The 18,034-nt window shown below is 41.8% G+C and overlaps 2 protein-coding genes across 12 annotated transcripts in view; one reads left to right on the top strand and one right to left on the bottom strand.

Moving 5' to 3' along the window:
• The window catches only part of LOC129765037 (hormone receptor 4), a 480,990-nt gene that overhangs the window by 445,567 nt on the left and 17,389 nt on the right, over positions 1 to 18,034 (top strand). For 9 of the 10 annotated variants that reach the window (XM_055764854.1, XM_055764852.1, XM_055764857.1 and 6 more), the window contains 4 exons: positions 419 to 571; positions 632 to 887; positions 958 to 1,652; positions 1,720 to 2,100. In XM_055764854.1, the coding sequence (XP_055620829.1) occupies positions 419 to 571; positions 632 to 887; positions 958 to 1,652; positions 1,720 to 2,100 (1,485 nt within the window). The remainder of the gene's footprint in view (positions 1 to 418; positions 572 to 631; positions 888 to 957; positions 1,653 to 1,719; positions 2,101 to 18,034) is intronic. The other variant, XM_055764860.1, reaches the window with a different exon arrangement.
• LOC129765043 (uncharacterized) lies at positions 1,736 to 8,563 on the bottom strand. 2 transcript variants are annotated; one of them, XM_055764870.1, is made up of 2 exons: positions 5,042 to 8,563; positions 1,736 to 2,911 (listed from the first exon to the last, which is right to left on the bottom strand). In XM_055764870.1, exons 1-2 carry the CDS (start codon positions 5,936 to 5,938, stop codon positions 2,807 to 2,809), a joined length of 1,002 nt encoding a protein of 333 aa, XP_055620845.1. In that variant the 5' UTR covers positions 5,939 to 8,563; the 3' UTR covers positions 1,736 to 2,806. The 2 variants fall into 2 exon arrangements, with proteins under 2 accessions (XP_055620845.1, XP_055620844.1); XM_055764869.1 differs by lacking the exon at positions 1,736 to 2,911 and adding an exon at positions 2,957 to 3,524 and having other exon boundaries at positions 4,178 to 8,563.

The raw sequence follows: 18,034 nt of genomic DNA, 5'->3' as shown, positions 1-18,034 counted from the left end.
TTCTGAGTCAGCTGTCGAATAAACATTCACTCCATAGCCTCAGAGGCGCAGCAGATTAGTGTCAGTTTTGTCTGCTTTATTTTTCAATTAGGACTACCAGGCTGTGTGACCATTCTCGAGCGAAATTGCGCTCAGTCCAAATCCTTTTGGAAATTTCCAGCAATTCCATTTTGCCTGATTGATTCAATTATGCGAGGAGAAGAAACCCTATCTCTTCCGGTCCCTCTGATTAGCTCTGTAAATGGAAGTTGTGTCCCAGATCGTTTGCGACCAAATGGGTATCATTCACCGTGGGCATGGTTATTCCAAAGAAAAAAAAATCATCATCGTGCGAAATAAATGTTATTCCGAAGATCATTTCCTAACAGTTATTAATCTTTTATGATATCTCTCCTTCTATCCATATTCAAATCTCGAGGCTCAACCATGGACATCAAGTAGGACGGGGTTACCGCTGAACATGGAACGACTGTGGGCGGGTGATTACAGCCAATTCCCTACCGGACAGCAGATGCACGCACTCAACCTCACCTCGCAACAGCCGTGGAATATGGCGCCTGGTCCAAAGAAGGTGACATTCCATCAGATGATTTGGTATTTCGATAGATTCCAACAACAAATTTATCCGTAGGAATTGCTGGACGATACTCCTCCAGACGAAGACGAACAGCCATTGGTGTGTATGATTTGCGAAGATAAGGCAACCGGTTTGCATTACGGCATTATCACCTGCGAGGGATGCAAAGGGTTCTTCAAACGAACCGTTCAGAACCGTAGAGTTTACACCTGTGTTGCGGATGGTACCTGCGAGATCACCAAGGCCCAGCGAAATCGCTGCCAGTATTGTAGATTTAAGAAGTGTATCGAACAGGGCATGGTACTTCAAGGTAATGTTTTCCCAAATGTCTCACCAACAAATTGCATAATTGATGATCCTATTTAATTTGTCACTTTCAGCTGTTCGAGAAGATCGCATGCCAGGTGGGCGGAATAGCGGCGCTGTTTATAATCTGTACAAAGTAAAATATAAGAAACACAAGAAGAGCAACCAGAAGAGTGGTAACCACACGAAGCATGGCCTATCCAGTGGCGACAGTCCCAAAGCGATGTATCTCACCTCGTCGACGACACCACCAATCAAGTCGGAAAGTATTAGCCTGCCATCGCATCTGGTCAATGGAACCATCCTGAAAACCGCCTTGACCAACCCAAGCGAAATAGTGCATTTACGCCATAGACTGGACAACGCCGTCAGCTCATCCAAGGATCGATCGATCTCGTACGAGCAAGCCTTGAACATGATACATACCCTTATAGACTGTGATGCTATGGAGGACATAGCAACCCTGCCGCATTTTAGTGAATTCCTCGCTGACAAATCGGAAATCGGCGATAAGCTCTGTAACATAGGTGATTCCATCGTACACAAACTCGTCTCGTGGACGCGCAAATTGCCCTTTTATATGGACATCCCGGTGGAGATCCATACGAAGCTACTAACCGACAAATGGCATGAGATTCTGGTGCTAACCACGGCCGCCTACCAAGCGATGCATGGGAAGCGAAACTTCAACGATCAGCTACATACCCCCACGGCTGGGAGTGGAACGGTTCTGACACCTGACAAGCAGGACCCAGAATTCGTCGAAGAGGTAATTGTTAACATCTCAACCTATTCATCGCGAAGTATTCTTCATAAACTTTTTCCTATCAACACAGATAACAGCACACCTGCACACACTACAGTCCTGTCTGACAACGCTAATGGGCCATCCGATCTCGATCGAGCAGCTCAAGATCGACGTTGGGCAGATGGTTGAGAAAATGACCCAAATCACAATCATGTTTCGGAGGAGTAAACTCAAGATGGAGGAATATGTCTGCCTTAAAGTCTACATTCTGCTGAATAAAGGTATACAGCAGGCAGCGCTTCGAGAATGTTTCAACACTATACATGGTTTTTTCTTTCTTCCTGTACTCATAGAAATTGAACTGGAGAGCATACAGGAGCGGTATATTCAAGTACTTAGAACTTATCTGCAGCATACCGTCCCGCATACTCCAAATCGTCTGACCGATCTCCTGGCACATATACCCGAGGTATGTTTCTTCGTTCATTCGTCCAAATTGGTCGTTCATGTCTCCGTTCATGTATATTATCCGAAATATTCTTTTATCCGAATGATATTATCAGCAAAAATGGATCGTGGAGTTTATCGTTGGAATGAAGTTCAACACGACCACAAGTTGGGAAGGCTACTAGTAAAAAAGTATGAAAATACATTAGTTCAAAACATATCTAGCTAAAAGTGATACTATTTAGAGAACATTTGTTTACTTCTTCTTCTTCTTTTTGGCTTGAGGAGGGTTTAAACTTTTCAGTGCATTCGCGTCTAGAACATTTGTTTACGTGTTCTTGAAGATGTTTTGAACGAGACAGTACCACTTTTTCGACAATCTTTTATTGTCCCAGTCTTTTTATCAATTTGTACCGTATTTTGAATATAAAGAAAAATATTTTCAATACTGTCCTGTTGTACAACGCTTAGTGATCTTTCAAACATTTATTGGCCTTCTTTTCCTCTGTTCACGGAAACTTTCAATCTTACGATTCATTCGTCTCCGTAATTGGCCTTGTCGAAAGAGATTATATTTATGTCACTTTTGGTGATTTTATTAGAATGAGAAGTATTTTATTTTATTTCATTTCGTCTTCGATTTGAACGTAAAGACTACTAATTACTCTTCAAAATCTTAATTCTATTTTTGAACACGCATCTATTAATTTCACAGTCAAAACAGTCATTTACATCGTTGAAAGCACGGAGGACCGGTGTGCGAGGACAGCAACAATTTGTGAGTTCCTCAGTTGGCGGGGTGGGGGGTGATGTGGCACGTACAGAGGAACGTCCTGCAAGAGATGAGGTCAATCAATGTTTCCACGTAGAATGTCGAAGACCATTAGTTGTTGAATTGCTCTGCGCCTAGCATGTAATGTTTCCATTTTGATTAACATACAGCGTGCAGGATAATCAGGCAGATTAGACGGATCATTCCATGGTAGGTTTTGTAAAACGATTCGAACAAAGCGCTTCTGTATTCGTTCAATTCTGACGATCATCGAAGCGTGATAAGGTGCCCAGAGAGGGGCCGCATATTCTAAGCCGCTACGAACCAGGCTGCAGAATAAAGCTTTCTGTGCGTAGATATAAGTAAATTGCCAAGTGAAAAGTGGAATGAAACCTAGAATGGTAGAGGCTTTCGCCGCGATAAGTGCCACGTGTTCATTGAATCTTATCTTGGAGTCGATTGTGACGGTCCAAGCACGCTTCCTTGTGGTACTCCAGCTGTGATTTTGAATGTTCCAGAGCGAGTGGAGTTAACCGACACGGAGAACTGACGGTCCATTAAGTAGGATAAAAACCACTCAACCAGCCAGGTTGGAAATCCCATGGCTTTTCATTTTTCGATCGCATATTGGTGTGGCACGGTGCTTTCGAAAAATCGATGTAGATGGAATCGACCTGCCTACGGGACTCAACCTCACGGAATAGTATATTGGTGTAGCACATCAAATTTGTGGTGGTAGATCGCTGCTGGACGAACCCGTGTTGAAACTCCGATATTACAGGATGAACCACGTTGTAAAGGGCGTTGTGAACTAGAGTTTCAAAAACTTTGTTCATAGAGACGAATGAACTCTCAGAGTTTAAAGTCTCTCTAATTCATTACCATTACCATTTGTTCATGCTGCAGAGAAGCGTTTTTCCACGATGACTCTCAACTTGATTCCTATTCCGTGCATTGTGAATTGGTACGATCGTGGCTATCTTCCACACGCTGGGAAAGGATCTTTCGCTCAACGAACGATTGAACAGACAGGAAATCGGCGAATCAAGCGAAGTTGCACAATATTTCAAAAGAGACGGAGGAATGCCATCTGCTCCAGGACCTTTTGATGCATCAATGTCAACCAACGCTTTCATGACGTCTTGTGGTGAGAACTGCAGCGTTGTAATATTGAAGTCATATCCCTGTATGCGACTGAAACTCATTGGTTTAAGAAGTGGAGTATTTATGTTGTAGACTGAATTGAAGAACTTCGCGAAATGTTGGCGCCTTGTCTGTTGTAGAACATAGATGACGGAAGTCCAAACTCTTCACGTTGCTCATCGACGTATTTCCAAAATGATTTAGGATTATTTCGAAATTTTCGTTGAACCCCACGTAGGTATATCGCATGACTACGCTTACTTGCTCTTTTGTACTGAAAGTTTAGTCGCAAATAATATTGCTTGAAGGAAGGGAGACGGTTTTTCGAAAATTTCCTGAGTGCAGCCCTCTTGGCAGTTTTAAGTCGTCGAATTTCGGTGGTTTGCCACGGTTGGTGGGTAGATGAACGTCTGTTTTTCTTAGGAACATGCCTGTCAATTAAATAGCTCATGATGTTCGTGAAAGTTTCAACAGCGGCGTCTACGTCGTCTTTGTCCAAAACTTCATTCCAGTCAATATTCAGAAGCACACTATTTATGCTACTAATGTCAGCATTTCTAAAATCGTAGTAGACGGCGATTGGAGCGACGTTGAAACTATTCGCAGAGGCTACCAGTGTCAAACATAGTGGAGGATGATGAGGTACCAATTTCACCAGAGGTGCTAGTGCTGCCAATAATATTGGAGCTTCGTTAGATTTACTCACAAAGCAAAGATCAAGCATGCGACCGTTCTCATTGCTAACAGAATTGATTTGCTGATGCAAGTTGCAGTTGTAGCCGTCTAGTAATGCGTTGGTACCCGCATGAAACGTTGACTGGGCCGGATCAGCGAACAGAAATCTTCCGGACCCCATTCGCCACTTGATATCTGGAAGATTAAAGTCACCAAACATAATAATTTCATCAGCTGGAAGCGCACATGCAGCTATTGCTGACAGAGATTGTACATGCATATCGATTAGCGCGATACCTCGAATGCGATCAGGAGGAAAATATACAACGCAAATATACAGGACTCTATCTGCTAGCTTCATCGAAATACAAACTTGCTCGACACACGACCATGCGTTTTCAACAATCAGCTGGGCTTTCAAACGTGGATGGACAGCTATCAGAACACCACCTCCAGATGACTTATTACTGTTGAACTGATTTCGGTCCGTACGGAAGACTTCGTAGTTTTGTCCACAAACTTGATTGGAAAGAGTACGGTTGTCGAGCCAAGTTTCCGTCAAAGCGATGATGTCGTAGATGTCAAAATAGTCAGAACACGCGAGCAGATAATCGCTGATACAGGTGTTGATACCGCGCACGTTCTGATAATATGCATGTATGTTCTTGCACTGACGTATGCTGGAAGGCGAAGGTTCATCAGCAGGATGGAGATCCGTATTTTTGCGGTACTTGCCTTGCACAGGTGATTGGGAACCTCCTTTCCGAACATCGAACAACAGGACCGAAACGACTCCGACGGCGGATACATCAAGAAACACGACTGTGTCGAGCAGACTAGGGGTTCCCATGGTGCTTTCTACAATGGGTTCCGATTCGATAAACATTCCAATTAAGTTTGTTAGCTGAGCAGAATTAGCTTGGTGATAAACGGAATCTCTGGAAATGGGACGGAATTCAGGAAGCGAAGAAGCGATATTACATTCGTACTTGCCTGAATTAACACATTGGAAGACCCCCTCACCAACTCCGAACACAGGAACGGAACGACTGCGATGGTTGTTGAAATCGGCACAAGTGATAAAGTTGAGATGCTCGACTGTGCCAGGTGGCTTGGGGGCTTCCATCAAGATGGTAGATGTGCGTTCCGTTATCATTGCGATGGAGTTGTAGCCGGCGTATTCACGTATCACGTATTCCTCGTGGCAAGACTTTAGAAGTTCTTTGTGCTGCAGTTCGATTATTCTGAGACTGTTGCAAATGCAGTACATTTCGTAAATTGCGTAATTGAGAATTCCACCAGGGTCGCCATGAAGTACGCCTCGTTGGAGAGGGACACGTGCGTAAATGATTTCGTATGATTTGGCATAGAAACGATCAGCCAATGCATCCACGGAGTCTCCGGTTAAAATTTGTTGCAAGTCGATAATAGACAAGTCGTTGTTCAATGAGCCGTATTCACACAGCCTGAAATGCGGTTGTGGAGAAGATTCGAAATCAGACGTGACGATCGGATTGCTTCGGGCGTCCAGTTTAATGATGAACGGCCTGTGGTGTTCATCTATCTCCAGTAGTGGAGCTGAATCATCTGGTTCATTGATGAAGGCTAAATCAAGCAATCTATTATTCGCGTTTGAAAAATAATTCACTTGAATTATCCCACAGGCAAGATCCGGTTCAGTGAGAGTTATTGTTCCGTTGATGCGTTGGATGGTTAATAGCCGTTCAAGTCTTTATCGAAGTACCATTTTACAAATGGAAGGTTGTAGTCGCTCATTGCCAAGATTATAACGAGACTCGAGGATATATCTGCGATCGTCTGTACTGCATTGATGTGCGATGTGTAGACATCGGGACTGGAGAGAGGGCGAATATAAATACCGGTGATGAAAAGCGAGCGGTGCAGCAGATTAATGCGAACAGCCATTTGTTCGAGGTGTTCGACGTTCTTGAGCGATACCGCTGTACATGAGTGCTTGGATTTGACCGCGATGAGCACACCCCCACCTCTCGAAAACTCGCTGATTTCACGATTACGGTCACAGTGGAAGAGTTGGCAATCCGCCGATTATTCATTGAATCAGAGTACTTGACGATGACGATGCCATCTGGAAGACCCGGGATACATGGCGGTATACACAAGCGGACGTGGAGTGAAGTGATGTAGGCTAGACCGGGTTGAAGTGTTTAGGGGCTTCCATAATGCTAAGTGGCGTGCGTCTCGGTGGTGTGAGTAATGTCTCCATAGTGTGGCTTCTTTTTTTTCTCTTGGATAGAATTGCACGCTGATAAGCTTCGAATGTTTTCGCAATGGTATTGATGTTTTCGAATTGTATTCCGCTGCTATTTTAATTGCTCGTTTTGGTCGGCACCGATTTGACCATTCACAACGTGGGATTCTCATGCAGATAGTATTTGACCTTTTTACAATTATTCAATAGTATGTTTCAATAAAAGTGCTCCCGTGGCCGAGTGGTGTGCATCCCACATTATCATGCAGGGGGTTCGGGTTCGATTTCCGTTCTGACCGGAAGATTTTTCGTCAAAGAAATTTCTTCCGACCTGCACTGTGGTCATGCGGATTCTAGAGCTTGTCACTCCAGAATATATTCAAGGCGTGTTATTCGCCATAGAAATCTCAACTTAGTACTACTAATAAAAAAAAAAAGTCACAGGGGGTTTTGTCGGAGACACGACCACATAGTTGACGTAGGATTCCGTTAGACTATCTGTTGCTTTTGGGTATGTTTGAAGAATTACATCGTTAAACTCTTTGAACATGATTCGGTGTCCCTGAAAAGGGCCGTTTTGTTTGGTTGTTGGATATTGTTTGTTCACTCCACCAGTGTTTACCGAATGATGGTGACAGAAAGATGGTAAACAGTCGTTGGATGGTACGAATCAGAAAAAAGATACCGAAGTGGAACGAGATATGATGAAAACCGCCCTCTGTGATCCTAGATGAGATGCCTCCTGTGTTATGTATGGATGAATTAAAGATTAATTACTTCAATTAATTAATAATTCAATTAATTAATTAATTGAAGATTAATTATTATTAATAATAATAATTGACAATCAAGTCTGGACAGCGCAAGCAATCAGTCGTTTACTTTCGCGTTCCCGTAATCGTGATCGAGTGCTGTAAGATGTTATTAACCTTACTCGCCCTGGTGTTTTTATTATCACGCGTTTACCGTGGTCTTGTGGACATTGTGTTCAACCTCGCAATCAGCGATTGGAGAAGCCGCAACAAGGCCTGCCAAAGTGGCTGGCTTTCATTTCTCGCCAATTCATCGCCATCGCAAATTGGAGTCGGACACGGTGGTCAGTCGCACGCACACAATATCAGTGTGGAAGAACGCGCTTAGTGGTGTGATACACCATTTCATTTGTGCCGAGCGCCCAACACGCGATCAGCCGATCGCTAAGTTCAATTGTACTGGTGCATCTCGTGTGAATCGCTGTGAGTGAGAACGTGAGAACGAGCACCGGACTGAAAAGTGCACAATCGCAGCGGCGTCTGCAATCATCCGATCGAGCAGCAGCCGTTACCGCAATCATCGCACTGGTGTGCGTTAGCAAGTAGTTTTATTATTTTTTGTTTTTCTTTGTTTTTTTTTATTAGGTTATAGGAATCATTCAAACTATTGCAATTATCAGTCACATAAATGATGGATGAAGGTGGGGGGTCTTTTAATATGGAGATCTCCTTCGATGACTCCCTTTCCGTTGCACAAAAAGGTGCCGGAAAATCGCTTAAGCGCGTTCCGTGTGATACAGAAGAGTCGTCGATTAAAAAGCCCCCCTCTAAGAAATCCACAAACCTCGCCACTCATCCCCCGAACCCCCCCGTTTTAACTCAACCATCGACCTCGCATTCCTCATCTGTTGCTCCTGATCCCTCTCAACCATCCACCTCATCTCCCCCCTCTACCGTCCCCGTTCCCGCCCAAACCTCGTCCTCGTATTCTTCTTCTGTTTTGTCCTCTCCCCGTGTCAAGGTTTATCCAGAGGATGCACCTGGAACTGGTCCATGGGTTGTTTTCTTCCGGCCCAAACCCAACGGGAAATCGCTGAACGTCATTCAGATTATGAAAGATCTGACAAAAAATTATTCCTCCGTGGTCGAAATGAGAAAGGTTAGACCGAACAAACTGCGTGTTGTCGTGGCTGATCGGAAGCAAGCTAACGAGATTGTTGTCGACAATAGATTCATCCTAGAATATCGCGCCTATGTGCCCTGCCATAACGTAGAAATTTCGGGGGTGATTACAGAAACGGGTCTGACGAGCGAATTTATAAAAAAGGGAGATGGCAGATTTAAAAAGCTTCCTCGGTCGATAGTTAAAATTTTGGACTGCCAACAGTTAGGAAAAGTGTCCCAGGAAGAGGGAAAAACAAAATTCACGCCGTCCGACTCGTTTCGAGTAACTTTTGCTGGTTCCGCCCTCCCTGAATACGTTATGGTAGACAAATTGAGGCTACCACTGCGACTCTTCGTGCCAAAGCCCATGACTTGCAACAAATGCAAGTCAGTTGGTCACACAGCAGATTATTGTGCCAACAAGGAGCGCTGTGCCACTTGCGGAGAGCAACATGTGGGGAAATCCTGCAGTGCGACTGAGCATAAGTGTCCATATTGCGGAGGATCCCCACACGTGCTCTCAACTTGTGAAACTTACAAGAGTCGCTGGGAGAAGCAGAAGCGCTCTTTAAAGGAACGATCGAAACGTACTTTTGCGGAAATTTTAAAGGGCGCTTCTCTACTGGCTCAACAACAACAACCAATCTCAACACACAATACCTTTTCCGCGTTGCCAGTTGATGAAATGGAAGCGGACACAGCTAGCGAGGGCACACCGTTTATTTTCAAAGGGAATCCCCGGCGCAAAAATGTGACCACTCCCAAAGTTCAAGAACAAGTCCCCACGGTTATATCCTCTGTTAGCTTGCCTAAAAAATCGAGTGCAGCGGACAAGCAAAATCAGGTTCCTCCTGGCTTCCGTGGGAATATTTCATCTTCGAACGACCCAGCACTCGAGGGGACATCAAAAACCCCAACTGTCCCTATTTTTCCGTCCAGTTCAACTTCCCAATCGGGATTTATAAAGTTGTCTGACCTTTTGGATCAAATCTTCAAGTGTTTTAATGTTTCCGACTCCATCAGAACCATTGTCATCTCAATGCTTCCAGTATTAAAGACAATTTTGCAACAATTGATGCAAACATGGCCCCTCCTTGCAATGATTATCTCTCTTGATGTCTAATTCAAATAGAGAGGTCGGAGATATCACTGTTTTACAGTGGAATTGTCGTAGTCTTATCCCTAAATTGGATACATTCAAATTTTTAATTCATAACTTCAATTGTGATGTTTTTGCTCTGTCCGAAACTTGGCTTTCTTCGCGAGATGATATCTCTTTCCACGATTTTAATATTATACGCTTGGACCGTGATGATAGATACGGAGGGGTGCTTTTGGGGATCAATAAGTGCCACTCATTTTTTAGAATTGACCTTCCAACTATTGGAGGGATCGAAGCTGTTGCTTGTCATGCAAACATCAGAGGCAAAGACCTCTGTATTGTCAGCTTGTATTGGCCTCCGAGAGCTGCGGTTAGCCGCAAACAACTTGATGACATGTGCTCACTCCTTCCTGAGCCACGATTGATCTTGGGAGACTTCAACTCTCACGGAACTGCCTGGGGGGAACAGTACGACGACAATCGTTCATTGTTGATATATGACCTTTGTAACAGCTTCAATATGACCATTTTGAACACTGGGGAAACAACACGTGTACCTAAACCTCCTGCTAACCCTAGTGCTCTTGACCTCTCGCTTTGCTCGAATTCACTATCGTTAAATTGCAAGTGGAATGTAATCCAGAACCCCAACGGTAGTGATCACTTGCCAATCAAAATTTCCATCACCATTGGGTCGAATTCTTCTGAATCTATAAACATGGCATATGACCTCACAAGACACATTGACTGGAAAAAATATGCGGACGCGATTGCTCTAGCCATCAATTCCAGAGATGGTTTACCTCCATTGGAGGAGTATAACTTCCTTTCTCGTTTGATATATGACAGCGCGGTTCGCGCTCAAACGAAACCCATCCCAGGATCCACTATTCGTCGAAGGCCTCCCAATCCATGGTGGGATAGCCAATGTTCCAAGCTTTATGTAGAAAAATCGAATGCATTTAAAGCTTTTCGGAAACGTGGAACCCCTGAAAATTTTCAAATGTATTTAGCCCTTGAGAATCAGTTCAAAAATTTGATCAAAGGGAAAAAACGTGCTTATTGGCGAAATTTCGTGGGAGGTTTGTCACGAGAAACGTCAATGAAAAAATTATGGAAAGTGGCTCGAAACATGCGAAATCGCTCATCAACGAATGAAAGCGAAGAATATTCACATCGATGGATTTTTAATTTTGCACGGAAGGTTTGTCCTGATTCCGCTCCTGTGCAAAAAATTGTTCGAGACATACCACAAGATAGGTGCGATCTTGATTCCGAGTTTTCGATGGTAGAATTCTCTCTTGCTCTCCTTTCTTGTAACAATTCGGCTCCAGGATCGGATAGAATTAAGTTCAACTTGTTAAAAAACCTCCCTGGTGTGGCGAAACATCGCTTGTTGAATTTATTCAATCGGTTTCTGGAACATAATATTGTTCCAGATGATTGGAGACAAGTACGAGTTATAGCTATTCAAAAACCCGGAAAACCCGCGTCCGACTTCAATTCGTACCGCCCAATAGCAATGCTGTCTTGTATACGGAAATTGTTGGAGAAAATGATCTTGTTTCGCCTTGATCGATGGGTTGAAACGAATGGCCTACTCTCAGATACACAATATGGGTTCCGCAGGGGCAAGGGGACGAATGATTGTCTTGCGTTGCTTTCTTCAGAAATTCAAATGGCTTACGCCGAAAAAAAACAAATGGCTTCAGTATTCTTGGACATAAAGGGGGCGTTTGATTCAGTTTCAATAGAGGTCCTGTCAGACAAATTACACTCTCGGGGTCTGCCGCCTCTATTGAATAATATGTTATATAACTTGCTTTGTGAGAAACATTTGAATTTTTCTCATGGAGATTCGGCAGTGAGTCGGATCTCTTACATGGGCCTCCCTCAGGGCTCATGTTTAAGCCCCCTTTTGTACAACTTCTATGTAAGCGACATCGACAATTGCCTTACACAAAATTGCAACCTAAGACAACTTGCAGATGATGGAGTGGTGTCTGTCGTAGGATCAAACGAATCCGACCTGCAAGGACCCTTACAAGCTACTTTGAACAATTTTTCAACCTGGGCCATTGGGCTAGGGATCGAATTCTCCACGGAGAAAACAGAGATGGTGGTTTTTTCTAGGAAGCATAGACCAGCAAAACCAAAGCTTCAACTTTTGGGTAAACCGATCACTCATGCTATGTCATTCAAGTATCTTGGGGTCTGGTTCGACTCCAAATGTACTTGGGGGGCCCATATTAGGTATCTGAGTAAAAAATGTCAACAAAGAATAAACTTTCTCCGTACAATTACCGGCACCTGGTGGGGAGCCCATCCTGAAGATCTTATAATGTTGTATCGAACAACTATTCTCTCAGTGATGGAGTATGGCAGTTTCTGTTTTCAATCAGCTGCCAAAACACACCTCATTAAACTCGAGCGAATTCAGTATCTTTGTCTCCGTATTGCGTTGGGATGTATGCCCTCAACGCATACCATGAGTCTCGAGGTTTTGGCAGGCCTACTCCCACTAAAAGATCGCTTCAATTTATTATCTCTTCGGTTCCTCATCCGGTGTAAGGTTATGAACCCATTGGTGATCGGAAATTTTGAGCAGCTTATCGAGCTAAATTTTCATTCTGGATTCATGAGCTCATATCATGAATTCATCACCATGCAGGTTGATCCTTCTTCGTATATTCCCAACCGTGTTTGTTTTTCTGACTACATCAATTCCTCTGTACATTTTGATCTGTTCATGAAGGAGAAAATCCATGAAATTCCAGATTATCTTCGATCGAGGATCGCTCCTACGATCTTCAAAGCAAAGTATGGGCGTGTCAATTGTGATAATATGTACTTTACTGATGGGTCCTCTATGAATGAGTCCATAGGATTTGGAGTGTTCAACGTATTTTTTAGCACCTCACACAGTCTTCAGTATCCTTGCTCAGTATATATTGCTGAATTGGCAGCAATACACTGGGCGCTGGACAGCGTCGCCTCACGACCTGTTGAACACTATTACATTGTAACGGATAGTCTTAGCTCTGTCGAAGCTATCCGTTCAGTGAGGCCGGAAAAGCACTCGCCGTACTTCCTTGAGAGAATACGAGAAATTTTGAGTGCTTTATCCAGACGCTGTTATGTCATTACCTTTGTCTGGGTCCCTTCACATTGCTCCATTTCGGGTAATGAGAGGGCTGACTCATTAGCAAAGGTAGGTGCAATTGAAGGCGATATTTATCAGCGTCAAATCGCCTTCAATGAATTTTATTCTTTAGTTCGTAAAAATACCATCGCTAACTGGCAACGCAAGTGGAACGAAGATGAATTGGGCCGGTGGTTCCACTCGATTATCCCTAAGGTTAGCCTCAAACCATGGTTCAAAAGTCTGGACTTGAGTCGGGACTTTATTCGGACCTTCTCCCGACTCATGTCCAATCACTGTTCTTTAGATGCGCTGCTTTTTCGTTTCAAGCTTGCCGACAGCAATCTCTGCGTTTGTGGCCATGGTTACCACGACATCGAACACGTTGTTTGGTCGTGCGAGCTATATTTTGTCGCCAGATCGAATTTAGAAAACTCCCTTCGGGCTCGAGGAAGGCAGCCCAATGTGCCGGTGAGAGATGTGTTGGCTCGGTTAGACCTTGATTACATGTCCCAAATATATGTTTTCCTTAAAGATATCGATCTTCGAGTGTGATTGTTCTTACATACTTTCCCCCCCATTTTCTCCTCCTTTTCGTCCTTCGCGAGCTATCGGTTCCCTAACATTAGAATAAGTTAAATTGTTAATACATATTAGATGTGAGGATAGTTTAAGAATTCAGTGTGATGTGTGAGTATGAATGTGAAAGTGAGTGTGAGTGTGAGTGTGAACATGGTTACAATCTCCTTACATCCCATCCTTTTCCTAAAGAAAATGTGTCACCCTTCTAAACTCGAGTCGACCGCGAGTAATCGGTTTCCTATTTCATTAACCGTAGAATAAAGAAAACATGTTAATAGTAAAAGTATAGTTGAGAGTTTGGCTTCTTTAAACCTATGTAACTGAGCCTGTACAAATAAACGAATTATAAAAAAAAAAAAAAATAATAATAATAATTACCAATACCGAACACAATTATCAATTTTTTTCATCAGTATAAATATGGTACTTTAATATTGAGAAAACATATTTGAAATGGAAAAGATAATTTTCTTTTATAATTTATACTTTCTGAGTGTTTATTCAAACCAATGCGAATTTTTATTGGACTAACAACACCTAATACTATATGTAGAGAATATGGGAAGCATATGAGCATATTAAGTCATTTTTAATACAACTGCTATCATATACAATTTTACAATTACACTTGTGCTAAATTTTTCGCAATGCAGGATCGGTCATTGATATGAAATTTCACGAACCAACCAACATTAAAGTTCCAAATTTGAATTTTATTAGCTATAATTAATCGCATCACTCACCTTACTTGCAATATAAAAATGCCCCCAACTTGCATACATTTGCAATGCCGATTTCCACCAGGCAACATGGTTTTGATGTCTCTGTTAGGGAGTACATCTCGATAGGAACAAAAGTTCCCCCTACTTTCATATATTTGCAATGCCGATTTCCCACAGGTTGCTTGGTTTTGATGTCTCTGTTAGGGACCCGCCGCATGTGTCGTCAATTTCGACCAATCAGAAGTGGGAATTTCCTTTAGGATAGGGGTTAAGATTTTTCAATTGTTCTATAGTTAGTTTCATGACATATATTATTTTCCTCAATATAAAAAATTGTTATGGAGTGCCGAAATCGATTGACGCTAAAATCCCATCAATCCATCATGAAATAATTGAGCAATAGGCGTTTGAAATTGGACAATTTTCACGATGTGCTCAATTTTCGATTTTCAATTTGTACCCCAAATATGTTCCTGAAAGACGTAATCCTACGTCAAAAGACGCAAGTAATACTACGTTGAGAAGGCAAAAGTTCCACTGGGAACGTTAATGCCATCCAAGAAGAAAATGTTTCAATGAAATTATAATTTGTTATTTATTGTGATAGATGCGTAAATATATATTTACAATCAATCGATGCAACTATCTCTGTGATCTAGCAAGTGGTCGATTTATAAGCGTTCATTATTTTCATTATTTCTTACATGTTCCTTTTTTTTTCCTTTCAAATTCAAAATCTCCCTTCTAAATGTAATTCTAAGATTAAAAACCCGTAATTACCGATCCATTAGGGATTATTTAATATATGCAACGTTGTTCTAATACTTGTGAGCAGAGACCTTCCTGATTTTTTCCGAAATATTAGGTTGGGGAAAAGTAATCCATTATTTTTGGGTGAAATTGAAACCTATTTTTATATGCTTCGGATTGTCCGAATTGAATCAAATATAGACCGTTTTGTTGTAGATTTTTTTGCCATTCTAAAAGTAGCTTCATAATGTCTCTGTCATAGCGGTCTTGGTCCTTATTGGAGAAAAACTCTAGAAATAGACTTTTACAATCTTCTCTTGATCCCAAATCCTTATCACTCTGAAAATTTTGCAATGCCAAAAAAAGGTGGTAATCGCTTGATACCAGGGCCGGACTATATGAAGGATGCATTAAAACATCCCAATCAAGCTCTCGGAATTGTGTGGCCTTGTGTCATCCTGATGGAACACAACACCTCTTCTCTTCAATTCTGGACGTTTCTGGTCAATCGCTAGCTTCAAATAGTCTATTTGTTGACAGTAGAGATTTTTTTAGTGTATTGTATTGTGTATTGTAATTAGTAATAAATTAAATTGCACGTATTTTACTGCTGCAGTATCGGCACCATAAATACCAATCACAATTTCAGCGGCCTGATTTGCATTTTCGCATTTACGAAAGAAAAAGTGTGAAATGTATCGAATTCTCTCTTTGTTGATCTCCATTGTTAACACCCTGCAAATCAAAACTAAATGGAACAAACAAAAAACAGCGAATGATTTGTTTGCCTAAACTTAAAATTGTATGATCGAAATTACGCGAGAGATTGATCACTAAAGCCAGCTACCAAGAAAATAATGGATAACTTTTCCCCAAACCTAATATATATTTTTATTTCGGCTCATCTGGCGTTAGCCTGACGGGGACGGAAATTCAATATTTTGACAATTATGCTTATGAATATTATGCTTATGAATAATATAACCTATATTCTGATGCTTGACGGTGTTACCCAGATTTTGCATTCGATTCAGCGGAGGTTGATGAAGTGTCTCTTCCTTACTGTTACGAGCTCAATTCAATATTGTTTCACTCTTCCTAATTTGGGAAACGATAGGGCTGCTGTAGGAAGATCAATGTTTGATGAAGGGCCAGCAAACTGTACTCATGCTGTGGCTGGTAGTTCCTTGTCCGAGCTATCGTTGTTTTGGGCTGTCTTTTTCATTACCAGCGATTGGGTCTTGCCGTCACTGCTATTTTTCCCCAAAGACGACGGAAGTGCTGTCTAGCGAAATATCCAGTTCTGCCTGGTTTCGATATTTTAATGTAGAGTAAAAGCCCTATTGATCCTCGAATTCTCGAATCAGTTGCTCTGATGGTATCTCGACCATAAAATGGAGGAAGAGCGCGGCAAGTGGCTCGTCAACAAAATCTGCACAATTTGTAAGCGTTGTTCAAATGTCAGTCTATTTATGAAGAAAAAGCAAATCGAACCGAACACAAGACAAGTGACAGTTTTTTGAAAATTAGTGTGCGATAACGAAACGTATTGACAACTTGATGTTCCGTACTTCTTTAAATCCACCCATTACACCAAGATTTTTTATGATTTTTTTTTAACGAGGTTTTTTTCCGCGGATTTTCCAATTAACGCGGATTTTTTAATTAACGCGGATTTTTATGCGGTATTTTTTTACGCGGTATTTTTTTACGCGGATTTTCGAATCAACACGGTTTTTTACGCAGATTTTCCAATTAACACGGTTTTTTACACGGATTTTAAAATTAACGCGGTATTTTTTTACGCGGATTTTCGAATTAACACGGTTTTTTTCACGCGGATTTTCCAATTAAAGCGGGTTTTTTTCGAGGAACGTATCCCCCGCGTAAAAAAAACCTGGGTGTACTGCTAATACAATAGATCCTCGATTATCCGTGAGCGGATGATCTGCGGAGTGGGTAATCTGCGGAGCGAATTATTGGTTTTCACATTATCTGTGTACACGACCTCATAGATGAATAGTTTAATGTTTTCTGTGTTGATGAAGCATAGTTTTCATGCTGAAATATTTTTTTTCGTGTTTGCGCCTCATTTTTAGTCCTTTGTTGCGTTATCCGCGATTTTCGTTATTCGCGATGACCTTGCCAGGCTATTCCGCAGACAATCGGGGTTCTAATGTACTCCAAAAGTGTTATAAATATGTAGAGGAGCATAGGAATATGAGGACTTTAGATGGGTTATGGTCCCATTTTGTTCCGATCAAAGATCGCGTACATTTTCAACAGTCCACGTGTGCATAACAAGCGATAATATTGCATAATGTGATACATATTTCTTTAGGTATGTTACAATTACAGTGAAAGCTCTCTATAGCGACATCGCAAAGGACCGTCGTTATAGAGAATTGTCGCTATAAAAGATTGTCGTTATAGAGAGCTTAGATGTCGCTATAAGAGAAACGCCCAAGCTGACGCAAAACAATCAAATTATATTCGAAACAAGAGCAATTGATGTCTAACCACCTTGAAACAAAAAAAACATTAAACAATGAATATAAAATTCATCTCATTCGTCCGATTCAATTCATTCTCTAGATAGAAAAAATAGTATTTTATAACCAGCATAAATAATCTGGAAAGCATCTGTTGGTTTTGAGAGGGTTGGCTTATGGTTTTATTGTTGAATGCTCTGTCAGGCCCTGATTGATTTTATTTTTCCATTCGCCAGACAAAATATACCAATTGAACATCAATGTGAAGCCAATGTTCTTACCGTTTTCACGACTCTAGTCCATATTTTTGAGGATGTATGAATTCGCATTGTGTGGCATATTGAATTCATTAGACAATATTGCCTTTTTAGAACCTTTTTCGAACCTCTGAATCATGTCCAATTTATTTTTAGCGTTGAAGATTTTCGTG

The sequence above is a fragment of the Toxorhynchites rutilus genome, chromosome 2 (assembly GCF_029784135.1).
Source record: "Toxorhynchites rutilus septentrionalis strain SRP chromosome 2, ASM2978413v1, whole genome shotgun sequence".
Taxonomy (NCBI): domain Eukaryota; kingdom Metazoa; phylum Arthropoda; class Insecta; order Diptera; family Culicidae; genus Toxorhynchites; species Toxorhynchites rutilus.
This window is presented reverse-complemented; position numbering and strand designations above follow the sequence as displayed.